The sequence below is a fragment of the Mustelus asterias genome, chromosome 3, assembly GCF_964213995.1.
Source record: "Mustelus asterias chromosome 3, sMusAst1.hap1.1, whole genome shotgun sequence".
Taxonomy (NCBI): domain Eukaryota; kingdom Metazoa; phylum Chordata; class Chondrichthyes; order Carcharhiniformes; family Triakidae; genus Mustelus; species Mustelus asterias.
In genome coordinates, this window is record NC_135803.1 from 28,603,715 (window position 1) to 28,624,932 (window position 21,218).

Here is a 21,218-nt window from a genome sequence, read left to right on the forward strand (position 1 = left end):
AAGATGCTGCAAGTCTGAGTCTGGGATTCTGATTTTGTCCCAAGTTTGGGATCCAGATCCTGAGGGAAAATACAGCCCAAAGATCCTCCCAAAGCCTGGAAAGTTCAACTGATGATATTAGCAGACAAAAGCCAAACACATTACAATGATATTCCTTCCTCTGCCATTTTAAATGGGTTACCAACTCCCCTGAAATCGTAGACAAACGAATGCCACACAAAGTGCTTGACCTTTCAATATTACCAACAATTTCCAGGTTATATTTATTTACCATTCAATGTTGTCGTATTTTATGCTAAGATTTTCAGAAATGTATACATTCTGTTTTAATACTGCATTTATTTTTGATTTTAAGCAAATTTAAGCATAGTAGCAGAGTACAAAAGAAAATGGGGGCGATCTTACTGGCTCGTCCCGCTCATTTGCACTTACCCACTTGCTGGTCAAAGTCCTCACTGGCGAGGGTCACAAATAGTCTCCGAGATGTGATGGCCTTGCCAGTGAGACCAGAGGCCATTGAAGCCCTCTGGGTTGTTGGGGGCAGGACTGGGCAGTACTCCTTAGGCAATATCAGCCTGGGACTGTCAGCCTGGGACTGCCAGCCTGGCACCCTGGCACTGCCAGCCTGGCACCGGGCAGTACCAAAGGAGTGGGGTCAGAGGGGGGTTGGGGCCTGAAGAAGGAAGGGCCAGAAGGGGGCAGGCCTATGAGGGGAGGCGGTACCATGACGGTGAGGTGGGGGGAGCTCTGTACGGGAGAGAAGGGGAGTACTCTGCATCGGGGGGGCAATTGGCTGGGATGGCATTCGGGGGGGCAAGGGGCAGGATGGGTGGCAATATCTGGGGTGATGATCCGGGGGGAGGGGGGGGGTGATGTCCGGCAGGGCAATCGAGGGGGGGGGGGGGTGATGTCCAAGGTGGTGAGGGGGGGTGGGGGGAGTGATAGATCTCCCAGTGCATTGTCTACATTGTGCACTAGGAGATCAGGGTGCCTGCACAATGCATCCCCATAGCTCAGTAGCCAGCTTTCTGGCGAGAATAGGCTCCACCCACTTCCCCTGCTGGCAAGAATCACATCAGGGTTCTTTTTATTCTGTGCCATACGATTGCGACAGGGAGCTCGCCCAAAAAAGCAGCGCGATTCTCTCCTGTTTTCACGCTCATTCAGCACTTAGAATTCTTTTGGTTAGAACACCCCCAGTGTCTTTTTATTTTCATCCCTGATCAATCTTTTATAAGCCCTCCAATGTGCATGGCACAAATGGAGCCCAATGGTTAAGTAGTACAGTTGGTGCCATTCGGTTTCTCTGCATTGGCCAAATGCCAAGGATCCTCACTCATAATGTTGGCTCTATTCTCTCTCCACAGATGCTGTCAGGCCTGCTGAGATTTTCCAACATTTTCTGTTTTAATACTGGTTTGATGTTTGACTTTCATACAAACTTATAATTATAAACTTCAACATTGTAATCATTTTACAAATAATCTCTATATTTTTGAAGTAGTAAGAATAATAAATTAGCCTCACCATTTGGAGAAGACACAAACTGCACCGTATGATTATTTAATAGAACATCAATTGAATCATTGCCTTTTAGAATCATCTGGACCTGGTGAGAAAGCACGTCACATCACCAATTAAAACAATTGTCACAGAACTTGTAATTCCATTTCCGGTACACATCATTCCCAGGCATGGCAAAGATGCATTTAGAATCATAGAATCCTTACAGTGCAGAGGAGGTCATTCAGCCCATCGAGTCTGCACTGACTCTCCAAAGAGCATCTTAGCTAGGCCCATTCCTCCCACCCAATCCCCATAACCACATGCATTTACCATAGCTAACCCACCTAATCTACACTTCTTTGGACACTAATGGGCAATTTAGCATGGCCAATCCACCTAACCTGCACATCTTCGGACTGTGAGAGGAAACCAGAGCACTTGAAGGAAACCCATGCAGACACGGGGACAGTGTGCAGACTCCACACAGATAGGCACCCAAGGCTGAAATCGAACCCGGGTCCCTGGCACTGTGAGGCAGTAGTGCCAACCACTGTGCCATCATGCTGCCCATTATTCTTACGGATTTCAGTTTTTAAGTAAAGTTTTACTTACTGTGGTCGTTTCATGCTGGGCTGCGAATGCCATGAAGTTTGTGGCAAGAGCTGCGCCGGTCTGGACTGTGCGACCGTGGAGTTTAAAAATGGTGTTGTTATTGGGTTTCTTAACATTAAGCAGTACAAAATCTCCAAGGCCATTAAAAGTGTAGGTATGTCCATCCAGAGTGGTAAAGTGGGGGTCTCCAAGCATCATGGCTGCCATGGTAACACAAAAAAAGAAAATGGGAAGATTTAACAGTGTAGACTTCAAAACATGGAAATGAAATTTTAAGCATAGTTCATTTTGATCCTATAGCTTGCACATTAAATCTGTAGATTTGATTATTTAACCACAGTTTAAATTCAGTGTTTTAGTTTGAACTTCTGTTACTGAGACAATGGACAATCAAGGCAGTTGGGATTCTTGCCTTGTGTTGTATTTGTGAGAAACAATATTTAATTGTTTTACACTTTAAGTTCCTTAAGTGTTGTATTCAGCAGCTTTCTTGATAGAATGGTTAAAAGTAACTTGAACTTTGGACAACTTCATCTTTAAAAAACCATGTATTGCTTTAATTGATCTGTACCAGAAGGACATGTTTATTTTTCTGATGTTTTGATAGGAGGCGTTTTTAACATTTGTTCTTTATGGTTTTCGTGTTTGTGGGAATCAGTTGAAATATGTTACCCAGAGGTTGTGACTTTGTAACTGTTCTATACCTAAAGGAAATGCATTATTTGTTCACAATGGAATGTAAGCTCTGAGAGGCTCAAGGAAACAAGGGATGAACATTTGTCTTTCATCTGTAGGGTTCTAGTTACAGAGGTGGGGTGACACGAGATGACTCACATCCCAAGCCAATGGAAGAGGTGAAATTGAACTATTTCCAAATAAGGGAGATGGGGGGATAATGAGAAGTGGGAATAAAAGTTGGAAAATTGGAATCTTTGCTGACACAGTGCTACTGTGTTTCCTGGAACATGACTTTTCTAGACTCAGTTCAACATCACTTCAAAAGACAGAGAAGAGAAAGATATCACCTGTGCTGGCAACACTCAAGGACTCCTTGGAAAGTGATGGGTGAGGAACTTCTATTTTGTCTTCACTGCTTTGTGTCAAATATTACATAAAATCTTTCTGAATAAATTCTGCTTGACTCATACATAATTGTTTGTACCGTGTTCGGTCAAGCACAACTGAGGACCACAGTGTTAGAAGTTAAGAATTCAGACCTTAAAGGTTTTTATATTAGAAGGATGTTATACCTTCAAACCCTAAAATCCTACAATCCCCAGATGGAATCTTTCGTTCCCAGATTTGGTGAGTTTAGAAGCATGAAGGAAACTTGATTGGGGAAGTGGTGGTGTACCTGAATTCACCCCCCCGCCCCCCGCCCCCCCCCCCCCCATTGGCCTCTGCTGTGATAAAGTCCTGCCAAGCTGTCAATTAAGAATCTTAAGTGGCCAATAAACACAGTTTAAGGGACTCCTCACCACTCCTGGAATTAACCCAATTCCAGGATGGGGCTGCTGATGTGCATACAGCCTGTCACCTAGTGGGGCAATGGTGGGGTAATCCCTCCTAAAGAGGTGGCCTCCCTCCCAAAGAGCCCACATCCTCATGACTCCCAACCCCAAGACATTCCCCTCCTTGGTTCACTTTACTGGGTCCATGGATCTGGAGGTTCATAGAATCCCTACAGTGCAAAAGGAGGCCATTCAGCCCTTTGAGTTTGCACCAACTCTCTGGCAGGGCATCATACCAAGTCCCCCCCCCCCCCCCCCCCCCCCTCCCCATCCCCAGCCCTGTAACACCACACATTTATTCCACTAATCCACTTCATCTACACGTCTTGGGCCACTGAGGGACAACTTAGCGTGGTCAATCCACCTAAACTGCACATCTTTGGACTGCAGGAGGAAACCAGAGCACCTGGAGGAAACCAACGCTGATGCAGGGAGAATGTGCAAAGTCCACTCAGTTACCCAATTCTGGAATTAAGCCCGGGTCCCTGGGGCTGAGGCAGCAGTGCTAACCATTATGCCAGCATGCCACCCCAATTGCTGTATTGAGGTTGCTGTGTTGATGGGACTTGATCAGGGTACTTGATTCTGGATGAAGACTCTCTGGTGTCCCTGGCTATGCCTTATTGGCATGAGATCCAGTGGGACTTCAGAAGTCTCTCGCTGGCTCTCCAGCTCACAGGTGAGTCCCTAGCAGCCAACAGAAGATTCTGCTCTTTGTTCAAATTTGGAGGGGTGGTGGTGCAGCCTGGAGAAACCCAATCAGTGAACTTGTGTGGCAAGTTGAGACAGTACAACTTGCCACACAAGTTGGCAAGAGAGCCAACCTATGCAAATACCAGTTGAGTATTATTGGCACAGATGCTTGGGCAGCAAAAATCATCTGTGATGGGACAAGATAATGGCTAGGGCATAGGACAACCAACTCTTAAATGGCAGATTCATTATGTGTGATAAACGTTGCTGGCCAGGGTACATATACAGTTTAGGGATGGGGTAAGCATGTGCTAAGCTGAAACAGAAGTGGAACTTTTGCATTGGCTAAAATTGATTTGAAATTAAATGCATTGAGACCTGAGTTTCAGACAAATAGAATTCTTTTAATGGCCAAAACCTTTCGGATTTGGCATTAAAGTCAATTCCAGCACGGCCACTCAGTGCTTTTGTAGTACATATGGCTCAGGTTCAGTACCAGTTATGGTTTATGCCTGATGGCATGTATAACGATTGTCGAAGTATATCACAACACTGCCTTTAGAAATGTGTACCGTTAATTGGTTTTGGTCATAAACCAAGACTGACACAATTCACATTGGCACAGAATGCTGTAACTCAATCACAATTTTTAGTAATATAACTTTACCAAGGAGATGATCAACTTTGTTGCTTAAATACATTACCTCGGGTTGGTGGCCTGTAGTTTTTACAGTTAATGCTTGGTCTTTTATTTCTGTAATATTCACAGAACGATGGGTTGTCAACCTTTTCACAGCACCAGTTGTATGGATCTAGGTCGTATTCTGTGAGGTAAGATAAGTTAATGTATGTGAATTGTGCACTTGTGCACCTGCAAAATGATGGAAAACAAAATGAAAACATTTCGTAACAATTTCAATTAAAAACCTACGGTTGTTCTGGATTGAGGGCGCTGATTGTGTAGAAGTCCAGTATCGTTCCTGCCAACCTTCAATTAATGCATTTCCCTTGGTGTAAATGCATCGTTGACCAGCACCAAATGCATTTGGACTGGCACTACGAAGAACTTTGGTTGAAGTGTCTGTTTAAATTCAACAAAGGACAACTAAATACAATGACACAACTCATTGCAATCTGTTGACGAATTAGAATTACCATCTTCTTGAGCCAGATATAAATTCCTGATCAGTAACCACGCTTTCTACTCCTTAAACTATGATGAGACAATATCAGTTAAATCCTCATTTATGTTTGTACTTACACAAAATAACTAAACTGATGACAGACTCACTAATAAAATAGCACTGTGATAGCAAATAGGGAATTGTGTTCATTAATAACCTTTCAGCTTCCCTAAGATTTATTAGCGCATAAAGAAGTCTTGAGATTTTACTTTGAAAACTAAGAAACCTTAACAATTAGGCACATAACATGGAAAGTATTAACACCATTTGGCTTGGTTTACAATGAAAAAAATGAAATGTTGCCCAAGTCCCATAGGCTGCTCTCCTTATTGAGAGAGCTGACTGGTGGTCATTTAACCTGAGAGTCACCACACCTCAGGTGAGGGGCAAGGTTGAGAAGGCAGATAACTTCAGCCAGTACAGGAATTGAATCTGCGCTGTTGGCATCACTCCGCATCATGAACCAGCCGTCAGCCAAATGAACTAACTGGCCCCATAAATATATATAAAACATTTAATAATTTGTTCACTTTCATTTTAAAAGAAATAATAACTTGGCCTTGGCTTGTATCAGCCTAAGAAATCCTTACCTAGATTGGAGTTTCGGAATCGATTGTCTGCTTGCCCTTGAGGAAAAGTGCATGGACAGGGAAGTAAACCTTGGTTCCAGACAGATGGATTTGGCTCTAATGTGAACCAGCTCAGACAGTCTGCTTTGTAATTTTCCAATGGAGTACTTTTAATCAGTTTATACAGTCGTACACCTTGCAAACCTAACAGAGTACAAAACAGATTGGAATAAATGCAAGCAAATGTCAGTGCAAATCTTAAAAAAATAATTATTTCATGCATCTCTATACACTTAAGAGACTCACGGCAGTGTATCCGGGGGGGATACCCCACCTGACTCCTCTTGGGACTTCTATCCACACTTCTGATCCCACATGAGACCCCAGACTATTAACCCCCGCCTTCCCACTGGACCTTCACCCACCCTGACTATTCCCTCATTGCCCAACACATGGGATGCCATGACCTGCACTGAACTTGCTAAATACACCATTCTCCCTACACTGCACCACCCCCTCCCCCCAACTACAGCCTCTCCTGACTGAACCCCCCAGTGACCACCCCATCCCATCAGCCCACACTGATCACCTGGCCTCATCACCACCCCAGATCGACCCCACCCAGACCATCTGACCTCACCCCACCAACTTCCCCTCAACCAACTGATTCCTCCTCTGACCAACTCCCATCAACGGCCAACCGATACCCCATGATCACCCCTCCCACTGGCTACCTGACCTCCCTCCAACTTCCCAACCTCCTTGTAACTGAAATCCCCATCTGAATGATACCCCCGACCACTGACTATTCTGACTACCCTCTGACAGACCTTTCCCACCGATTAACCAACACCGCACAGCCCTCCAATCCTACCCATTTATCTTATAAACCAACCATCTCCCTGGCCTTAAAGTGGCTGGACCTTTAATTCTGCCTGCTTTACTGCAACTAATGATGTGAATATGCTGCTCGCGGCTGAAGACTGCAGGATCATGCTGCCCCTACACAGTCCTAAGGTGGTCTGTGCCGGAAAGTCAGTGAGAAATGATCACTTGGATTTCGAGGCACGAAACTAGAAATGTAGTGGCAATCTGACTCTAGTTGGAGTTTGCCACTCCGCAAAATCAGGCCCATAATCTTGAATTGAAACTAAATTCAGAGAATTCCTACAGTCCAGAAGAGGCCATTTGCCCCATTGAGGCTACAGAGTATCTTATCCAGGTCCTCTTCCCCGCCCTACCCCTCTAACCCCAGACATTTACCATGGCTAATCCATCTAGCCTAGACATCTAAGGGGCAATTTAACATTGCCAATGCGCCTAAACTGCACATCTTTGGACAGTGGGAGGAAACTGGCGTACCTGGAGGAAACCCATGCAGACATGGAAGAACGTGCAATCTTCACACAGAGAGTCACCCAAGGCCGGAATTGAACCCAGGTCCCTAGGGCTGTGAGGCAGGCGTGCTAACCACTGTGCCGCTTTACCACCCATATTGTCAAGCTTAATTACAAATTTCAATGTTAACATTTGGGGGTATAAATATGCTTGGATCGTCTGACATATTCCTAGACTAAAGAGTGCAGTGGAAAGGCGGCAAACTGAATTGGACAAAGGATACGCTAGGCCCAGGCATCCGTGAGGAATTTCTGTGGTCTGATTTCAGCAGAAACCCCACCAGTGCTACTGACATGAAGGGTGAGGGATGTGATGGAACTGACTGCACTGGAATTTCTCAGACCCCTCGGGTTTTAGGTATTATGAGTGTATTATAGGAATATTATGAAATTATATAATCTGATTTTGAAATTGGAATATATTTGTTATGCCATTATACATTAGACATGAGCAACAAATTAGAAAACTTCCGTGCTTTTGATCATCTCATGTCTACCTAATTTTACAAAATCTTGACTGCATAGTTTTCTGTAATACAGACAGTAAGAAAAATGTCCATTTCTATCATTTTTATTAACATAGAATAAACAGAAATAAACCTGTTTTTGGTCCGGGATATTGATCAGGTTTAAAGTTTGCAGCAGCAGGTTGTCTAATTTCCTCATTCGTAAAGAATCCGTCACCACTACCACAAAACAAAAGAAAAAATATATCATTAAGTCATTTATATTTGTTAAATTAAGGAAAATGGCTCAGAATTGGTTTTAGAAGGTTTCTAGTATGAAATTCGTACTGCAATTTTGTGCACAGATTCTGTTGGGTTTTCACCCTGTTCTGGCTGTTGTGTTTTACAGCCTGATCTGAGGTATTACCAGTGTTGCTGAGAGTTCATTATCAAGAAGCTACAGGAGACCTATGGAACATCCCAACAATGCAGCCACTCTGTGCAGCATCCCACCCTGTGCAGCATCCCACCCTGTGCAGCATCCCACACTGCACATCCCACCCGTGCAGCATTCCACCCAGGCTGCCATTTGAGCATGTAGTAATTAGGCAAAGAACAATAGAGCACAGGAACAGGCCCTTCGGCCCAGCAAGCCTGTGCCAATTCCTAATTCTTATTTAGACCCATTACTTATTGCCCATAACCAATTTCTATCCTTCTGTTCACCTCATGTTCATGTGTCTATCAAGATACGCCTTGAATATTGCTAACGTGCCTGCTTCCACCACCTCCATTGGCGATTGATGTACTTTTTGAGAAAGATGCAAAATGCATCCTGTTTGATGTGACAGTAAGGCATTATTTTGGCATTATTGGGTCACTCAAAGTGCTGGGTTCAATCACTGTGTGCACCTACCCATGTCATCTTCGATATTCTTAAAAGTTACTAAATGGTCAGATTGTATTTGATCAGGTGTAAATACTTCATGTCAATAATGCCAAATTTTCAGTTACATCCTCTCCATTCTCTTCAATCTTAAGAATCATAAAAACGAGGAGCAGGAGTAGGCAATTTAGCTCCTTGAGCCTGCTCTGCTATTTAATACAATCATGGCTGATCTCATCTTAGCCACAACCCCTGTGCACCGTAGCCTTTCAAACCCTTACTAAAATCTGTCCACCTATTCCTTAAATTTACTCAAAGTTCTGGAATCTACTGTGCTTTGGGATAGTAAATTCCACAGACTCACGACCCTTTGAGGGAAGTAATTGCTCCTGATCTCTGTTTTAAATTTGCTCCCCTTTATCCTAAATCTATGACCTCTTGTTGTAGATCACCCTACAAGAGGAAACATCCTCTCCGCATTTACTTTGTCAATCCCCCTTATCATCTTGTATACCTCAATTAGATCTCCCCTCATTCTTCTAATCTCCAGGGAGTAATGGCCTAACCTGCCCAATTTCTCTTTGTAAGACAAACCCCTCATCTCTGGAATCAATCTAGTGAATTCAACTGAACATATGGCGTGGGACTTTATGGCCTCATTCGAGCGAGATCGGAAATTCCCGCTTGAGGTCAATGGAAATTTCCGTTGTTCTCTCCTAGTCCGCTCCGATTCTGTGACGGGCGAATAAAGCAGAGGCTGCAGAGAGAGATGGAGTTTTATGAAGTGAGAGAAGGAATAGTGCATTCTCAAAAGGGTGTACTGAACACAAGTTTTACAATTTGAGCCATGAGCAACATCTGAGTTAGCTCAAGAAGGTGGTTGCATAACGGTGCCAACTCCTTCACAACCACCTAGATCTCAGAACCATGGCAGGAAAAGCGCTGATCATAAAGGTCATAGTGGCATTTAACTCCGAGGCAACTGCATCTTTCCAGATTAGTTTGAGCTGCATATCTAACATCTCCCAGTATGTTATCTATCAATGCACCCAGGAGGTGACAGAGGCCCTGAATGCCAATATGGGCAGGGCATGGATTTACCAGGATAGTGGACTTTCCAATAGCACAGGAAGCCATCAACTGCACATGCCTGGCTCTTTGGGCCACCTGAATCAATGGTGACAGCTGTAAATACTGCAGTGGCTGCCATTTCATCAAAGTGCAATTGGTTGACGAAGGAAGGGCCGTGGATGTCGTCTATATGGATTTCAGTAAGGCATTTGACAAAGTCCCTCATGGCAGGTTGGTAAGAAGGTTAAGGCTCATGGGATACAAGGAGAGGTGGCTAGATGGGTAGAAAACTGGCTTGGCCACAGGAGACAGAGGGTAACAATTGAAGGGTCTTTTTCCGGCTGGAGCTCTGTGACCAGTGGTGTTCCGCAGGGCTCTGTACTGGGACCTCTGCTATTTGTGATATATATAAATGATTTGGAAGAAGGTGTAACTGGTGTTATCAACAAGTTTGCGGATGACACGAAGATGGCTGGACTTGCGGATAGCGATGAACATTGTTGGACAATACAGCAGGATATAGATAGGCTGGAAAATTGGGCGGAGAAATGGCAGATGGAATTTAATCCAGATAAATGCAAAGTGATGCATTTTGGAAGAACTAATGTAGGGGGGAGTTATACAATAAATAGCAGAGCCATCAAGAGTATAGAAACACAGAGGGACCTAGGTGTGCAAGTCCACAAATCCTTGAAGGTGGCAGCACAGGTGGAGAAGGTGCTGAAGAAGGCATATGGTATGCTTGCCTTTATAGGATGGGGCATAGAGTATGAAAGCTGGAGTCTGATGTTGCAGCTGTATAGAACATTGGTTAGGCCACATTAGGAGTACTGCGTCCAGTTCTGGTCGCCGCACTACCAGAAGGACGTGGAGGCTTTAGAGAGAGTGCAGAGAAGGTTACCAGGATGTTGCCGGTATGGAGGGTCTTAGCTATGAGGAGAGATTGGGTAAACTGGGCTTGTTCTCCCTGGAAAGACGGAGAATGAGGGGAGACCTAATAGAGGTGTACAAAATTATGAAGAGTATAGATAGGGTGAACAGTGGGAAGCTTTTTCCCAGGTCGGAGGTGACGATCAGGAGGGGTCACAGGCTCAAGGTGAGAGGGGCGAGGTGTAACTCAGATATCAGAGGGCCGTTTTTTACACAGAGAGTGGTGGGGGCCTGGAATGTGCTGCCAAGTAGGGTGGTGGAGGCAGACACGCTGGCATCGTTTAAGACTTACGTGGATAGTCACATGAGCAGTCTGGGAATGGAGGGATACAAATGAATGGTCTAGTTGGACCAATGAGTGGCACAGGCTTGGAGGGCCGTAGGGGCTGTTTCCTGTGCTGTACTGTTCTTTGTTCTTTGGTACCGTGTATACCTTCCTGTGATTCTAACATCACTCAATATACTCTCATTCTGAGGCAGTCAGCCATTCTTGCTGTCTTTGTGCCTCCCAGAACAACCAAGGATAAAAATTAATCCTACTACATTGATGATTCATCCCTCCACCACCCAGCCAGATAAGGACAGGATGTGTAAAAAGAGAGCTAAAGAATTACCAGGAACATCATACAGTAGACAACTGGGATGCTGAAACAAGCTGTAAGAAGTGTAGTTCTCCACAATAGCCATTGCCACCAGAAATCCTGAGGCCAACTTGGAAGGAGGAGGAGGAAGGAAATGAGGATGGGGAGGAGGAGAACCAATAAGAGGAAGAGGTAGCAGGGTGGAGGCTTCAGGAACACCATCACTCTAAAGGAGCTGTTTGCGAGTGCCTGCTCAGACTTCACTTCCTAGGGGACAACTTCGTTTCACTAACGCAGTTTTGCTTTAACCCACCTCACCATTCTTTACAATGGGGCACTCATTACAACTAACTGATCCCTGAGTAAAAGCCACAAAAAATATCCTTTCCATAACAATATTATCTAAAGGTATATCCACTTTTACAAACAAAAATAAACTATTCACCCTTGTGCATTCCCTCTGCGCCTGACTTAATGGTATTGCTCTCTTTCCTAACACTCCAGACAGTGCTACCCCTGCATGCTTATGCGTTGCCCCTGGGATTTTCCCCTGCCAGAAGAAGATTTAGTGTTTCTCTTTGAAAGAGTGTAATTTCTTGCAGTGCAATAATGCCCATATTGATCTTTGTATGTTTTTTGTTAATCACAGCTGTCTTGCATGCATCACCAACTTGAAGGAGACACTGGTAATGCCAGGATGCATATTCCTTACTTTGCAACATGTGGTGTGAAAAACTAGTGTCCTCTTTAAAGTGTTTGTCTTGCCTGGTGTATAGATTAGAACCTGCCCATTGACAGATGACTCCCTAAGTTCCGAGCACTCATTGAAGCATGCAGGCTGTGGCAGGACAACACCTAGCTGACTGGGGTCTGTCCAGCTTGCGGTAGGCAGTAGAGATGAAATGAGACACGATGATTTCTCTTACTGTCGAAAATAATTTGTGTTCATACCTTATGCCAATCATACAATTGCTTATAACTAGTAACTTTCACTTCCCACATTGTGTTCCACAAAGATGGAGCGTCCTTTTTAGGACAGAGGCCTGGGCAAATAGTTTGTGACTCTGAGTTGCACAAGCATCAGGGCATTGCCTCTCAGCATTGCTGGTACTTTTCAAAGTTTTGTACCAGCTCTGCTGCTAGAAAATTGCCTGATAGGTGACAAGTTGCTGGCTCTGGGTCTCCACTTTGGATTTTCTGTTCAGTGTTTACACTCTTAGCCTTTCTTGCTCCTGCGATACCAACAAGTTAGTGGAGCTATTTACCGATAGCTAAGGGTCTGGTTCAGGGTGTAACCACACACTAATGGACTTATGACATCTGGGCCCAGGCCACCTTTTAGTACACTGTAGTTTAGCCTTGAACGGTGGGGCAACCAGTTTTATGCATGTTTCCACCCAGAGGCAATATCTAGGGCTTGCTAATGGAGATGCTATGTACTGGCAGGGAGGGGTTTACATACCTGACACTCTTTCTTGCAATACTTGTATTGCTCGGCAGTGCTGAGGGCTGAAAGCAAGAGATGAGAACTAACCACTACACTGCCCTTTATGCTAACACACTTGGTCTATCACATCATCTGGAAATGTATCTCACTCTCAAACTGAACGTAAAATTCTATTATGTTATGGTCACTTATACATAGAGATTCCTTTACTATTAGGTAATTAATTAATTCTGCCCCATCTCATTACACATCCAAAATAGCCTGTTGCTGCTGGTCAGGAATGTATTGTTCTAAGAAACGGTCTATGAACTAATCCTCCAAGCCACTTTGTCAATTTGATTCATCCAAACATAAACAGGTGGGCCTTTAAGTAAAAGACTATTGTTTAAAAAAAAATCTCTAGAGCCAGGAGGCATTATACTCGTGATGAAATGCCTGATTATTTTTAACAAATGGTGTTATGGTCTATCTCTGAACAGATTCTAAAAGAGTGTCATTTTTATCTACACCCAAGGTTAAACTTACGTGCTGAAGCCAATAACAACTTTGTCAGAAACAAGTTTTGATACATCCCAATTCATTCCTCCAAGCAAATACTTTATTAAAGCGAATGAAGTTTTGCCATTTGTCGTTACCACTGCCTGGTAGGTGTTTGTCTGCAATTAAAGCATTGAATATAATTGTTAGATGCTTAGTCTGATATTAAGATCATGAAACTAATTCTGGCATTAATTGTGAACAGAAAATGTTTTTCGTAACATCAAGTTTGTTGTGCCTAAATTATAATGTAAAATGATTACATTTTAATGCAGGTGCACAATACATAGCACATCTCAGGGATCAATTGTAGGGTTCTAAATGTTCTTGGGTGTGAGAGAGTAAGGTTTTGCTGTTTGCAATCTTTGAGTTGAAAGTGAGAATGTTCCCGATGCAGCAGGTCATTTTTCAAAAAGGGAAAAAGCAGCAAATCCTTTCATTAGTTATGAATTTAAATCAAGCTTCTCAAATACTATATGAAGTAGTTGAGACGAATTGCATAGATTCAGATAAGGGGAAGCTAGTTAAGATGAAAGAGAAAAGAGTGTGATAGGGTTTGATGATGTAGGATCATGTGGAGCATAAACATTAACATGGATTAGTTGAACTTAAATGCTCTGTTTCTATGCTGCAAACTCTATGCACAAGTACTGGTGGAAAGGTACTCAGCAACTTTAGAATTGGGTACTACAAGATAAGGAACACAAATCCAAAAACCAGATCCCACAATTCCACTGTAAATTATCAGGAAAAATAGGCACAACATTTAGGAAAAGAAAACGCAAAATACTGCCGGCGTTAGACATTTATTTGTATTTTATTTGAATAAAAACATTTAATTTATTTGAATTAGTCTTTTTTTCCAACTTGAATCATAGAATCATGCAGTGCAGAAGAGGCCCTTTGGTCCATCGAGTCCGCATGAACACCCACTTAGTCCCATCTGCCAGCACTTGGCTCATTGCCCTGAATGTTATGATGTGCCAAGTGCTCATCCAGACATCTTTTAAAAGGATGTGAGGCAACCTGCTTCTATCAGCCTCCCAGGCAAAGTATTCCAGACTGTCACCACCCTCTGGGTAAAAACGTTTTTCCTCACATCCCCCCTAAGCCTCCTGCCCTTCACCTTGAACCTATGCCCCCTGATGACTGACCCTTCAACTAAGGGCAACAGCTGCTTCTTATCCACTCTGTCCATGTCCCTCATAATCTTGTACATCTCGATCAGGTTGCCCCTCAGTCTTCTCTGCTCTAACGAAAACAACCTAAGCCTATGCAACCTTTCTTCATAACTTAAATGTTCCATCCTAGGCAGCACCCTGGTGAATCTCCTCTACAACCCTCCAGTGCAATCACATCCTTCCGATAATGTGGCGACCAGAACTGCACACAGTACTCAGCCGTGGCCTTGCCAAAGTTCTATACAACTCCAACATGTTTTCCCTGCTTTTGTAATCTATGCTTCAACTGATAAAAGCAAGTGTCCCATATGCCTTTTTCACCACCCTACTTGCATGCCCTTTCGCCTTCAGAGATCTTTGGACAAACACACCAAGGTCCCTTTGTTCCACAGAACTTTTTTGTGTCCTACCATTCATTGAGTACTTTTTTGTCAAATGATTCCTTCCAAAATGTATCACCTCACACTTTTCAAGGTTAAATTCCATCTGCCACTTATCTGCCCATTTGACCACTCTGTCTATATCTTCTTGTAGCCCAAGACACTCCACCTCACTGTTAACCACCCAGTCAATCTTTGTGTCATGTGCAAGATCACTAATCCTACCCCCACATAGTCATCTATGTTGTTTATATAAATGACAAATAATAGGGGGCCCAACACAGATCCCTGTGGTATGCCACTGAACACTGACTTCCAGTCACTAAAGCTGCCTTCTGTCACCACACTCTGTCTCCTACAATTTTGAATCCACTTTATCAAATTACCCTGTATCCCATGTAAATCTACATTCTTTACAAGTCTCTTTTGTCAAAGGCTTTGCTGAAATCCATATAAACGACATCGACTGCACTACCCTCCTCTACCACCTGGTCACCTCCTCAAAAAATTCAATCAAATTAGGTTAATTAGGTTAAGCTGGTGGCTATTGGTAATGTAGTCATAACATGATTCGCTTAAATTACATAGTAATACCTGTGTTTTTGTTTCAGCAGCAGGGAATGCAGGTACATTTTCCCAGGTTATCTTTAAAGTCCATTTCGCCTGATATTTATCATCACAGTACGTTTTTATTACTTCTTCTACTTGCTGTACTAGGCTAAAAGATATTCCATCATATGTTTTATATTCCTATAAAATAAAAGTACATTGATTATGGAATGTAGATTATCTAGTTCTAAATTATGCCAATAGAAACATAGCAAATTACAGGGTGGAGGAGATCCTTGACTAGCTCCAGAAATGAGCATTTGATGCCTTTCTATTCAGTTGCATAGTTGCAGTGAAAAAGGGCTGCACCTCCAAAGTCCACCTTACATTTCCACATTAAAACTTTATTTCTGCTCTGTCACTTTCACCCTCTTCTGCTTAAAGTAGTTGAATGTGAAATATGCGTTATGCTTGAGTTTGTTTCCTCTGGTACTAGAGTTTGTGGTAACTCGAACATATCTTCAGGATTCAATTTATTCAACCCTTATGGATCTTGAATAATTGAGCATTATTTCCACTGGACCTTCTATGCTCCAGAATGAATCTCCTACAATCATCCCACGGTTGATGATTCCCAGCCCAACACAGGTGTCACTAGCGTCTTGAGCACAGTCACATTGGGTGGAATTTTATTGGTTCACCCTGTCCATCGATGGGCAGAGCAAACCAGTGAAATCACGTGAGAGCCGAGAAATCAGGATCACGCTGATTTCTTGGCACTCGCTATCTTACGGGAGCCGGATCTCCGGTGTAGTCAGTCTCTCGCCCATTTCTGGCAACAGGCTGAATAATTTATTTAAATGTATTATATTTGCTTACTTGCATGATATTAGCCCAGTGCTCAATCGTCCGGGTTCACTTGCCTTTATGGCCTCGCCAGAAGAGGTTCTCTCCGGTGAGGAAAACACCTGCTCCTCATGAACGGGGAACAGTCATGTTGGCCTCGCTAGTAGAAGAAGAGGCCATTGAGGCCCCCCGGAGAAGTTGAGGGCAAGGGGGTGCTCCTTGGGCAATGCCAGCCTGGCACCCTGGCATTGCCAGCCTGGCACCATGGTGATGCCCACCAGGACCTTGGCACTACCCACCGGAGGCGGGGCCTATGGGACGAGGCCATTGTGCGGCTGAGCCTGAAGTGGGGCTTATGGAGTGCAAAGGGCCAGGGCTTATGGGGACAAGGCCTGGAAGGGATGAGACTTGTAGGGGCAACCCAATTGGGGAGGAAGGGGTCCCGTTGCCACACTGCCTGTGATCGATATGGGGAGGGAGGGGGGCTGCTGTGGACTGTGCATCCAACTTCTGGGGTGAGGGGGGGGCTGTTGTGCACTCTGCCTGTGATTGGTGGGGGGGGAGCCATTGGTCTGGGCAGCGGAGAGCGGTGTGGGCGGTATGTTTGGGTGGTGTGGGGCTTGCGATCGGCCATGGGGCCCTGCAATTGTGGGTGCTGGGTTGAGCCTGGCTGCAACAACAGAGGTCTGACAGCTCTCTCTCTCTGTCATGCCTCTGTTGCTGCTATTGAGCATGTGGCAGCATCAGAGGTCTGCACATGCGTAATAGCTCCCTTTGCTGTTATTATTGTGCATGTACAGACACAGAGGGCAATAGCTTGCTCTGCAGGCTGGCTGGCGAATTGAGCCCCGCCCATTGCCTGTAGCAGCTAGAAATGGTCCAGCTGAATTTTTTCATGCACTATGTGCACAAGATTGGGTGTAAAAACTTGCCCAAAAAATAGATGTGCAACTTTCCCATTTTCACGCTGGCTTGAATCATTCTCGTAATATTCTACCCAGTGGGTCAGAACTATGCTGGTTCTAATATTCTTTAACTCTGATGTCTTTCATCTAAAACTCACTCTTTCTCTCTCCATTCACAGCTTGGTTATCCAGGAAGTCCACTTCATTGCTAAGAGTCCTTCAAGTTAACAAGAAGCTGAAACTCTTTGAACTAGCATCCAGAATTTCAAAAATTATAAACCTTGCTTGAGATTAGAACCACACTCATAATCTATTCACCCTATAATTAACATCTCATTGACTATTTTTGTATTGTTCATCTCCCAGGCAATTTGATCACATGACCAATTACTGGAAGCATAGTGTCTTGACCAGGCATCATCTTCTATTGAAATCTAGTTCTTACAAGGATCAACACTCCAACGTAAAATAAACGTTTTCAACCAACAGCATGTAGGTCATCAACTATTTGGCTCCACATGCGAACATACAAATTAGGAGCAAGAGCAGGCTTCTCGAACCTGGTCTGCCAATCCGCTCTGAAAGCTAGATATTCTTGCTCTAATATTAAAATGCTTTGTTGAACATTTAGAAAAAAGTGAACAATATAATGACATAAAAACTTTGGGGCTTTGACAAAGGGTCATCTGGACTCGAAACATCAGCTCTTTTCTCTCCTTACAGATGCTGCCAGACCTGCTGAAATTTTCCAGCATTTTCTCTTTTGGAATATCATGACATAAGTTATTATTGCTTAATCAATCTCAAGAAACATCTGAATATAATGATAATTTTCATTTATATAGCACCTTTCACATACTTAGGATTTCCCAAAATGTTTTATTGCTGCGTAGTGTGTTGCAATGTAGGAAAATAAAATTGTTTTTAAATATGTTTCTGTACCACCTTTCAACATGAATAAGTCTACCCTTTTCCTAATTTAATCCATTTTTTCCGAAGACTGGGCCAATCAATATAATAAAGTAGGGGGAGCCTAGAAATAGGGGGCACTGTTAGTTTAAAAATAAAGGGTCTCACATTTAAGATGGAGATGAGGAGGGATTTTTTCCTATCAGTTGGTTGTTAGACTTCCAAATGTTGTATCCCAGGGAACATTGGAGGCTGGGCCATTGAATATATTCAAAGTGGAATCAGCTAGATTTCTAATTGACACGAAAGTCAACTGCTATTGGGGGCTGGCAGTGAATTGAAGTTAAGGCCATAATCAGATCAGCCATGATCTTATTGAATGGCGGAGCAGGCTTGAGGGGCAGAATGGCCTACTCTTCTTTTTTCTTATGATTCTATGAGAAGCAGCTGGTTTTTCTTCTCTAAGTCATGTAGAGATCAATCAAAATGTTGCTCAGCTGCCAAGTGAGTCGAGTGCCATCACTCAAGTATTGGCCTGGATTTTGCAGTGGAAATGATAGTGAAATTGTCAATGGTCGTAGTCATTAATCTACTGAAACTGGAGGTAATTTTGGGAGCTTGGACATGCATAGAATGACTGAAAAATCCAGAACTTGATGTCAGTAAATGTTCATTCCTTCAGAGAGTGAGCCGTAGAGGGTCCCAGAAAGTGCAACCTGCCTTGCAATCACGATTTGGCAAGGATGTTTATGTACATGCAATTAGTTTCACTGTAAAGATTCTGAAAAATGTTATGGTCGCGATTTAGTGGCCGAGTTAGCTGTGGGCGCAAATCCCATAATGGCAGTGCCAGGGTGTGCTAAATCAGGCAAGTGGTCAAAATGGGATTTACGCTGACGGGATTTCTGAACTCGACCTTTCCACCCCCCTCTGATGATGCAATCAGGTTCACATCCAATAAGGGTGTGATATCACACTGGCCCGAATCACTACAGATTTTCAGAAAAGAAAACCAGTCATGATGAACACGCCAGTGTGCACAGATAGATATAACCCCCTGAATGTTCTGGGACAAATCCAGGCAGTGCCCTGGCACAGACTCCTGCCATGCTGGCACTGCCTACCAGGAAGATGGTGCTCAAGGAGGCAGCTTCCTAATTGGCTGTCACTGGCAATATACTGCCCAGGGTCCTGATGGCCACGAAGTGGCTTTGGCTGGCATTTTGGCTCCCAGCAATGGGAAAGCATCCTCACCTACTCATAAGAATGAGGTCCAACTATCATTGGATTTACAATGAAAAATTCCATTGTGTAGCTCCATTTCTAATGACACTATTGTCTCTTACTTCTGTTTCCCAGAAGCAGAATGTACTGCATGGTGTTCTATAGGTGCATGATGTGTTGGAAGTCATTGGGCGTTATTTTCAAGCCTTTCCAGCCAATGGGATCTTCTGGTTCCGCCAAAGGCGAACCGCCATGGCAGGACGGGGAAGGCATGCAAAACACCGTAAACATTGGTGAGGCCAGAGGATCCTGTTGGTGGCCAATGGTGAGCCGCTTCGCTGCTGGAAAACACAGCGTCAGGGGCTGAAAAGTACCACCCACTGATTTTCTGCTACACTGACATCAAACAGTCCTCAGTCATCTGATGAGGTGCCCGGATCCCAAATTTTGGCAATAAATGTACAGATGGTGTCGGCGTTGTTTACTTATGATAAGAGAAGCAAGAAACTGCAAGATTAGCTCTGCACTAAAGGGTCAGGCATGAACTTTTCTTTCAAGTAAGTTTTGAATCTTTTTCATTTTGTAAGTGCCTGCAAGTACTCTGAAGTGTTTTTGGACATGTTTTAATGAGCTCATGCATTTGCTAGAGAGTGTTGGCTGGTGCATCCTTAGAAGAACAAGTGGCCAGTGCACACAAAGGCTGCAACAGGCATGGTGATAGCATTTGTTGGGCCGCAGAGACAGAAGCACAACTGGGAGCTGGAGGAGAGGGTACAGAGAGGGCAATCTGAGCTCCATCTCTTTTGCCATGTACGAACCAGACTTCCCCAGACTTTTCAACAGTGTCAGAATACAGGGTGGTAGAGACAGAAACCCTCTTAACATTTTTGGATTAGATAATAAACTATGGCCCTCCTTGTAATGTAAAAAAATTCCATGGCACTATTCTAATATAATTAAGGGAATTTCCTGGTATTCTTGCCAATAATTATTGCTAAAAATAAAACACAAGTAAAACAGGTGATGTCGTCAATTCTTTGTTGCTAGTTGTAAGACTTTGCTGTTTATATTTTGGCTGCCATATATCAGTATACTACAACTCTGAGACTTCCAAAATACTTAATTGTCTGTAATGCATGTTGTGAGAGTGAGAAAGGTGTTGTATTAATTACAACTTTGATCTTTTTGAGCTGTTCCCAAACTTTGTAAAAATTTCAATTTAATTCCATGAACTCACAGTATTTAATTACTACATTGTTCAAAAGTGATTTTACCTGATAGAAAATATTTCCAACATTTTCTGAGAGGTCTGCATTACTCCAAAACGCAGCAATCATGGGTGGTTGAGAGAGTCCAGTAAATCCATTAAGAGGTGGATAGGTATAACTGAAAATCTCAGTCTCTGATTTTGGAAAAACAATTACGCCATTGTCTGTGAACTGCCAAACAAAAAAAAAGACTTTTAAGTGACTAAAAAAAAGTAGCTTAATTATATTGCAAGGGAGAAGTAGTGTCAAGGAAATTTAAATAATACTAGCAGAATCCCAGAAACAACCTGCAGTCAAATTAGCAAACATAATCAATTCCATCAGTGCATTCACTCCACACATTCACTCCCTCTCAAGCATCTTTATCCCTTGACATTCCATTCCCCCTCTCATACCATACATTTCTTCCCATGCCATTCCCATCCCATCACCCTATGCTGTCACCCCTCTCATGCCATCCACCTTAACTGTTCCACCGCCCCCCCACCATAATGTCCTCCCATCCACGCCATCTTCCCTTCACTTCCAATTCTTCCCACTCCATGACCCCCCATCTTCTCACAACCCCCTCCCCCAACCCAATGCA

The 21,218-nt window shown here is 43.5% G+C and overlaps 1 protein-coding gene across 1 annotated transcript in view; it reads right to left on the bottom strand.

Moving 5' to 3' along the window:
* The window catches only part of LOC144486022 (mucin-4-like), a 98,188-nt gene that overhangs the window by 62,082 nt on the left and 14,888 nt on the right, over positions 1 to 21,218 (bottom strand). The window contains exons 7-15 of the mRNA XM_078204130.1: positions 20,639 to 20,803; positions 15,526 to 15,681; positions 13,359 to 13,489; positions 8,073 to 8,158; positions 6,097 to 6,279; positions 5,254 to 5,403; positions 5,027 to 5,146; positions 2,119 to 2,318; positions 1,528 to 1,609 (exon numbers count right to left, since the gene is read on the bottom strand). Coding sequence (XP_078060256.1) covers positions 1,528 to 1,609; positions 2,119 to 2,318; positions 5,027 to 5,146; positions 5,254 to 5,403; positions 6,097 to 6,279; positions 8,073 to 8,158; positions 13,359 to 13,489; positions 15,526 to 15,681; positions 20,639 to 20,803 — 1,273 coding nt within the window. The remainder of the gene's footprint in view (positions 1 to 1,527; positions 1,610 to 2,118; positions 2,319 to 5,026; positions 5,147 to 5,253; positions 5,404 to 6,096; positions 6,280 to 8,072; positions 8,159 to 13,358; positions 13,490 to 15,525; positions 15,682 to 20,638; positions 20,804 to 21,218) is intronic.